The 7,540-nt window shown below is 62.4% G+C and overlaps 1 protein-coding gene across 1 annotated transcript; it reads left to right on the top strand.

Moving 5' to 3' along the window:
- The first annotated feature begins 327 nt into the window (after positions 1-327).
- PEX10 (peroxisomal biogenesis factor 10) lies at positions 328-6,910 on the top strand. Its single transcript, XM_042951373.1, has 6 exons — positions 328-485; positions 1,181-1,261; positions 1,764-2,170; positions 3,443-3,618; positions 3,760-3,895; positions 5,151-6,910. The coding sequence occupies exons 1-6, from the start codon at positions 374-376 to the stop codon at positions 5,217-5,219; spliced, it is 981 nt and encodes a 326-aa protein (XP_042807307.1). The 5' UTR covers positions 328-373; the 3' UTR covers positions 5,220-6,910.
- The last annotated feature ends 630 nt before the right edge of the window (positions 6,911-7,540 follow it).

Raw genomic sequence — 7,540 nt, 5'->3', positions numbered from 1 at the left:
CCCCTCACGGCCCCGAGCCCGCCCTTCACGGCGCCGGCTCCGGCCCGTTCCCGCCTCTGCAAAGGCCCCGCTCCTCACAGCCCCTCACTGCCCCGCCTCCGCATCGCCCCCGCCCCCGCATCGCCCCCACAATGCTCGAGCCGGGGCCCGGCCCGCCGCCACATAGACCCCGACCGAGCGTCGTGCCCGGACCCGCAAGACGCCGCTCGTGCGGCTCCGCCCCGCCTGGGCAGCAGTCAGCCCCGCCCCCCGCACCGCCCGCGACCCGCCACCTGCGTGAGACGCAAAAGGTCTGCGCCGCACGTTTGCGTCATCGGGCGCCGCCCGCGTGGGCGTGGCCACGGGGGTCACCGGCACCCGGCGCGCAGCGATCATGGTCCCTGCGGCCGCCGGCCCTCCGGAGGTGGTTCGCGCGGCGCAAAAGGACGACTACTATCGCGGCGGGCTGCGGAGCGCGGCGGGCGGTGCTCTGCACAGTTTGGCGGGTGAGGCCCGGGCTTGGGGCCAGGGGTGAGGCCCGGGCGCTGGTGCGCGCTTCTGGGCAGCGGGAGTCCAGGGCTGGGGGCGAAGGTAGTGGGGACGCTCGGACGCCAGGCTCGGGTTGCGGACTCGCGGCTAAGGGTTCTGAGCAGGGAGAGGGGCGAGCGGAAGAAACGGGGGGCACGTTTACTTTGGCACGTCTTGTGTGGAACAACGTTCTCGGTGTTTCACAGACACCACCCGTTTAGTTCTCAAAACGTCGTTCCCAGGCGGGACTCTGTCGGTGTATTCCTTTTTACAGAGGGAAACTGGGGTTCCACAGACCTCTGGTAGCTTATCTGAGGTCACAACCAGCAACGCGAGGGGCTGGGATTTGATGCCGGACGGCAGGCTCGGCTTGGGTTCTTAGTCACCATGCTACACTGCCTGTCCTTCTGGCCCTTCTGGGCTCGAGAACAGTTACCCAGGTGGGTCCTAGAGGGCCGGGTGGCCGCAGGTGGGGAGGTTCTCAGGAGACTCAGCGGCCCAGACGAGGCAGGAGACTTGGGGCCGGGTACACAGCTGGGAGACCAGGGCAAGAAGGGGTGTGGCTTAGGACAGACTCAGCCCTGGGGAGGGGTGGCCGGGCCTTGGCGGCAGGAGGAGCGGGAAGCGTTGGTCCTGAACTTTGCCACCTCGCCCCCGCCGCCTCTTCTCTCAGGTGCGAAGAGGTGGCTGCGGTGCAGGAGAGAGATCGAGCTGCTGTCGGACGTAGCCTACTTCGGCCTCACCACGCTTGCAGGTAACAGCCCAGGTGGGACCTTGAGACCAAGGGGCCCACGACACACCAAGCCCAGGGACAGGGGTGGGGGAGCTGCCAGCAGAGTGAGAAGCACCTGGAGGTGCTTCCTAGTGTCCCTGGCCCAGATGCGGTCTCAGGGAAGGAGGGGACCCTGACCCCTCCCCTGCAGGAGACGCCAGGCCCCAAGCCCCAGCTGGAGCCTCTCAAAGTTCTGAGGTCACATCTGTGCCGTTCTCTCATCCTTTGTTTCTGGGGACTTCTGTCCTGGACTTTGCCCAAGGGACCGTTGGGACTGTTTGTGACTGAGTTCCGTGGCCGGACAGGGGTCCCAGCGCTGAGCCCTGTCACAGAGCAAGGGCAGCAGGGCCCCAGTGCGGCACCTTTAGAGGAAAGGTAGGGACCCGATAGAGAGCAAGATCCGGTACAGAGAGAGAGAGAGGGAGGGCAGGGCTCGGCCTCAGTCTTCTCATGTGCGTCACCCCCCCTCCCCCAACCCCGGCAGGCTACCAGACCCTCGGGGAGGAGTATGTTGGCATCATCCAGGTGGACCCGTCCCGGAGCCGAGTGCCCTCGAGGTTGCGCCGTGGCGTGCTGGTCGCGCTGCACACCGTCCTGCCCTACCTGCTGGACAGGGCCTCGATGCACCTGGAGCACGAGCTGCAGGCGGACGCCGCCGGCGCCAGGCCCTCGCAGGGCAGCCCGGCAGCCGACAGGCGCGGCCGGCCGGGAGCGAGGCTCTGGGTGCAGCGGCACGTGGCCGCGCTGACCGAGCAGCAGAAGAGGGTGCTCCTGCGGGCCGTGCTGGTGCTCAGGCAGGGCCTCGCCTGCCTGCAGCGGCTCCATGTCGCCTGGTTCTACATCCACGGTGCCTTCTACCACCTGGCCAAGAGGCTCACGGGAGTCACTTACGTAAGTAGCAGGTGCCGTCCGTGCTTGCTCCATCCTGGACCCACTGTGTCTCGGCTTCTGTTGGGGAACAGCCACAGGGCCCTCTACCGAAAAGCGAGGCTCTTGTCACGTCACGTTTTGGCAAAAGATCCCGGAAGTACGGTTTCCAGGAACCCTGAGGGGAGGGCACACCTCTCCTCCGAAGGTAGCGTTTGGGAGCCGAGCGCTCCGCTGTTTACTCTGAGAGCCCGCCCGGGGCTCCAGGCTCCTGGGTCCGCGCCAGCCCCTTCCCAGCTGCCCCGGTGGAGGCGCACGTGTAGGGACACCTGTTGCCTCCGGGATCTTCCCTGATCCAAGCCTTCCGGTCAGCTCCACCTCGCATCCTGTTTCTTACCTGATGTGTTCGCTTCAAGATTCACCGGGAGAGTCTCGCCTCAGGGCCCCGGCTGCCCGCTTCCTCGCCTCGCTCGGCAGCACTCTCCCGGGTGCCTGCCTCTCTCCTCTCCAGTCTCAGCCCTCCGTGCCCACTCACAAGGGCTGACGGCTCGCCGCCCTCGCCGTTACCTGGGGTGTGTGCGGAGCTGCCGTGGCGGAGGGCCCGGAGACACGGGCTCAACCCGGACCGAGGCCTTTTGCTCTCCTGGGGCCCTGGGGGACCGCTGCCGAGTCTTCTCTGCCTGGATGCAGGGGGCCTGGCTTGGGGACTCCCAGCTGAGGGGAGGGGGACCAGAAGTGGAGGGCAGCCGACTTTCTCTTCAGGGCTGTGGCTGCACGTTGCCCCCATCACTAGCTGCAGCGTCACCAGGGGGCAGGTGTCTCGCTGAAAGCGGGAGCTTCTCCGTGTATGTGACACACGAGCTGGTTAGCGGTACCTGCCCGGGTGCTGCTTCCCTGCCCCACGGGTGTTCTCAGGCTTCTCTGCCAATGCCTTGTCTCTCTGCAGCGTGGGTCCCCGGATGTATCCCTTCACCCCCCAAATCCTCACCTGCAGCTAGAGTGACTGCAGACTTGGGAGCCCTGCAGCCGTCTCCCCTGCTCAGCACTCGGTCCCGCTGGGAGTGAGGCGCTGAGCTGTCCAGCAGCGTCTCCCGCCCAGTACTCAGCCCCTGCAAGGCACCCCTGCCCTCCTCACTCAGCCGAGAGCCCCCCCCCCCCCCCGCCACATTGTGCCAGGAGGGTAGGGTTTGGCCTCATCCGGTCAAGCACTCTACTGCCAGGGGGTGTCCTGGCCCTCGTGCTGCTTGGCGCTCTGTGCCAACCGATCACGTGACTGTCCCTTCTGGCCCTTGACAGCTTCGCGTGCGCTCCCCACCTGCAGAGGACACGAGGGCTCGTGAAAGCTACAGGCTGCTGGGGTTCATCTCCCTGCTGCACCTGGCCTTGTCCGTGGGCCTGCAGCTCTACGGCTTTCGGCAGAGGCAGCGCGCGCGGCGGGAGTGGAAGCTACATCGCGGCCTGTCTCATCGCAGGTGCGTGGGTCTCGGCTCGCGTGAGTCCCTGGGGCAGGGCCGTGGCCTGAGCGTCCCCATGCTGGACACTGCCGTGGCTCAGGGCAAGCACTGCAAGGACCCTGGAAGTTAAATTACGGTCTCTCCCTGCCACGCCCCCAGGAGCCACGTGGAAGAGAAAGCCATTTCCAGAAACTCCCTGTGTACTCTGTGCCTGGAGGAGCGCCGACACTCGACAGCCACGCCCTGCGGCCACCTGTTCTGCTGGGAGTGCATCACCCAGTGGTGCGACACCAAGGTGGGTGTGCCTTGGGTCCCTAGCTGTGATTCTGGAAGCAGGCTCCACGAGCAGGTGCCTGGGCCCGCCCAGGTGGCCGCCCAGGAATCCGGGAGGAAGCCTGTCCCAGAAACCTTCTCTCACGGGGGGTGGACGGGTGCGTGTCTTTTTAAAGCTCCCAGAGTCAGGGCTGTGGTTGTGCAGCTGGAGGCGTTGCTGGGGCAGCAGCCGGGCCGCGAGGTCCGGTCCCTAGAGGCCTCCCCGATGGGGCCCCTTGGAAGCCCCTGCTTGCCTGCACACACGGGGCCCTCCCCGGCCGGGTACACGTCCGCCGCGACCACCCACGTGGGCGCTCCCAGGACACAGCTGCCTACGCCAGTCTCCGAGACCGCAGGGTGGTGGGTCTGCCTGGCCAGGTGACCAGAGCAGGAATGCTACACCCTCTTCCCTCCATGCGGACTCCAGGGAGGGCTCGGGTTCGTGGGCCCCCACGGCCTCGGGGGGGGGGGGGGGGGGGGGGGGGGCGGGTGCAGGTGAGGTAGATAAACAAGGGGTATGACGTGCAGTTCAAACGCCTCGTCCTCTTTCTTACCTGAGGACACCTGCCTCCACACACTGGCCAAGGGGCACTGTTCGTAGAGCCTGTGCGTGGGGCTCACGGTGCCCGTGGCCTCAGAGCCTGGGTGGAGCAGACTCAGAACCAGCACCTGTGAAGTGTCCACACTGTGTGGGTCCCACTGGATTGTGCCATAGCCTCCACTTTGGGGCCCCCGCTCCCATTCGAGGGATTCCCCAGGGACACAGGTGCTGCCTCTGTAAGGGCCGCCCTGGGCAGCAACACCTAGTGGGAGGTCAGCTGACCTTCCCAGGGAGGAGGGAATCCGACCTGTCCTTGGGGGTGGGGCCACGAGGACGGAGCTGGACAGGACGTGCTCGTTCATTCCCGGAACCGCGGATACTGCTGCCCTTTCGACACAGCCCTCTGTGGCAGCCAGGCCCGGTCACCGTGTGGACAGGCTGACCGTCTCCTTGGCCTGGTCAGTGTTCCCAGCTCCGCTACCCCAGAGTTAAGGCCTTCCCTTCAGGTTTGTGACTACTGAGAAAAGTGGGTTTTTTTAATTGTCTTAATTTGAAGTTAACAGAGATGTGCACAGCCCACGGGTCACTGCAAGAGGCTGCTGTGGGAGGGCCTGTGGCCGTCTCGCAGGGACCCTGGGGGCCTGTGGCGGGGGCTGCGCCGGCCACGCCCGTGTGACCCTTCTCCTTCCCCCGGTAGACGGAGTGCCCTCTCTGCAGGGAGAAATTCCCTCCCCAGAAGCTCGTCTACCTGCGGCACTATCGCTAACCTGACCAAGGGCGGAGGAGCCCACGAGTCTTTCTTCACGTCGGGAGAATCCTGATCCGTTCCCAAGATCAACTTGCACAGAAATCACGAAATTCTCGAGTTTCACTTCACGCCACATAAGCAACGCTGCCAGCAGCTCCGGCCGCAGAGGCCGGACCTGCTGGCGAAACGGCCGGTCCGGGGCCTTCGGGCTGGAAGGAGGCCGGGGCTCCCCGTTCTGTGGACCCCCGAGCCCCCGGCGCCGGCGGCAAGCAGCGGCTGCAGCGGAGCCCCCCTGGGGGGCCGGCCGCACCACACCCCCGCCGCGGCACAGCCGGGTCGCTTCTGGTCTCCCTCCCTTCCCCAGACCGTTCACGTGCCGACAGCGGCTCTGTAAGAGGCAGGTGGTCAGGGTTTGGCCCGAAGGGGCAAGTGTGGCCAAGAGCAGAGAACGCAGCTCAACAGTCACAGAGCCGCCAGCCCCGAAGACCCAAATCCTTGCCCTGGTCACCAGAGGCAGGCTGCCGGTGGCTCAGGCACACCATCCACGGGAGTAGAGAGACTCCGAGGGGCTGTACCTCCACCTGAGAAGGTCAGCACGTGCCTTTTAACACACGTGTTTGTTTCCCTACTTAGAAAACGAAGTCTGCATCTCGGCTGAGGTCTGCCCGGAGTTCCGGGTGCACAACCAGCCTGCCCGAGAGGTTCTCTGCTTTTTTAACACCTAACCCACAGCCGCTCTCAGAGCTCAGTCTCCCCGAGGCCTGGGCAGGCCGGCTGCGCACACCAGGTCACCGCTGTCTAGCCTTTGTTACTTTTAGGTCTTTAAAAGTATTTAGTTTGTGCCAGAGACGGGACTTTGCCACAAGCTTCTTTAGGAGACCAGCTCCACAGAAGTGTAGGAAAGTTCAGGCTGTTAAGGGTGAACTGAAAATCAGATTCGTAAAGGGTAAGAACCTGTGGTTAGGATGTCACATTCCCTGTCGCGTCGTGGGCTTGAGAGAGAGGCCTATGCAGAGAGTTCTGGAATCTGATGGACTGGACACGGTTGTTCGGGAATACGCGGCTCCTCGGCTGACAGAGCTCACCGCCTGAGACAGGCCCCATGACCCTGCCAGACAGAAGCCGACCTCCGGATGGAGAGAAGCCCGCGAGAGGCTCCACGGTTTGAGGCCCATCACCTACGCTCTGACCGAGCGCAAACAACTTCCCGTCACATCTGGGGCCTGAGTCTTTGCTAGGAAAACAGGATGAAGAATGAAAGCGTCTGGAGTTTGAGCATCTCCAGAGCTACAGTGTCGCCTCGGAAGTATGGATTGAGAACATCATTTAAATACCAAGGTTAAAATACCGAATGACCTACACAAAAGGTCTGAATCGGGCCCTTCAAAGCAAGAGGAGCTCAGTTTCAGATCTGCACAAATTGGCAAAAGAAAAGCCAGACAATAAACATTCAGTGCCTAAACCCCTAAGACGGATGGGACACTGGTCAGTCAGAGCTGCGCGCCTGCCCCCCCCCCAAAGGGCAGGAGGAAGCCCCCGTGTCTGCACCTCAACACCCACCCCCACCCCCGGGGCCACCCCACTCACCCCTGCGGAGGCCGTGCGCCTCCCGGCCGGGTTTGCTCAACACTGGTGAGCTGCAGTGTTCCAGATAAAGACTCCACAAGAAAGGGGACACTGTCTTTAATAAAGTTGGAATTAAAAAGTCACTTAGTAAAATGTTTACGAGTATTTGTTTTTATCACATCAAAAAAGTTGACATGCGGGTCAGAGTTCTGTTTTCCTGTAGAAAGTGAGAAGCCATGTGTTAAAACCCACAAACTGGTCTGCTCTTACCAGTTGTTTCTATAAAGGGGCCGCTGCATGAGATCAACTTTAAATTAATCAAAAACAAACAACTCTTCAGGTATCAAAGAAATGTGTCAAAATAATTCCAAACAATTAAAATATAATATATATATTTATAATTCCAGGCCCTCAAAAGCAATCATGGTAGTTAAGAACAGAGTTTTGAGTCATTATGATAGAGACCAACTTGAAACATCTCTCGTGAGATGAAATTGGGAAACTGGCATTAGAACCCCAGAGTTACTTGAAAATCACCTTTCGAACGTTCTTCCAAAGCGCAGGAATCAGGTTAGCATCATCATCCAGCTGGGCGACGTGGCCATGGCGTCCAGGGGTGCGGGGGGCAGCTGGGGCGAAACCTGGCTCCTTCCGTGCAGGTCCGTTCCAGGACCACACGACAACTGAGACCACCCGCCCCACCCCTCACCCCACCCGACAGTCCTCCCAGCCTGCAGTTTACTAGAATTCCATCCATTTGAACACTTGAACGT

The sequence above is a fragment of the Panthera leo genome, chromosome C1 (assembly GCF_018350215.1).
Source record: "Panthera leo isolate Ple1 chromosome C1, P.leo_Ple1_pat1.1, whole genome shotgun sequence".
Classification (NCBI taxonomy): domain Eukaryota; kingdom Metazoa; phylum Chordata; class Mammalia; order Carnivora; family Felidae; genus Panthera; species Panthera leo.
The sequence above is the reverse complement of the archived record's forward strand: the minus strand, read 5'-3'. Positions and strand labels throughout refer to the sequence as shown.

Coding starts and splice junctions, on each gene's coding strand:
- PEX10 (XM_042951373.1), top strand. CDS start 374: ATGGTCCCTGCGGCCGCCGGCCCTCCGGAGGTGGTTCGCGCGGCGCAA. Junction 1,262..1,763: donor CGGCCTCACCACGCTTGCAG/GTAACAGCCCAG, acceptor CAACCCCGGCAG/GCTACCAGACCCTCGGGGAG. Junction 3,896..5,150: donor CCCAGTGGTGCGACACCAAG/GTGGGTGTGCCT, acceptor TTCCCCCGGTAG/ACGGAGTGCCCTCTCTGCAG.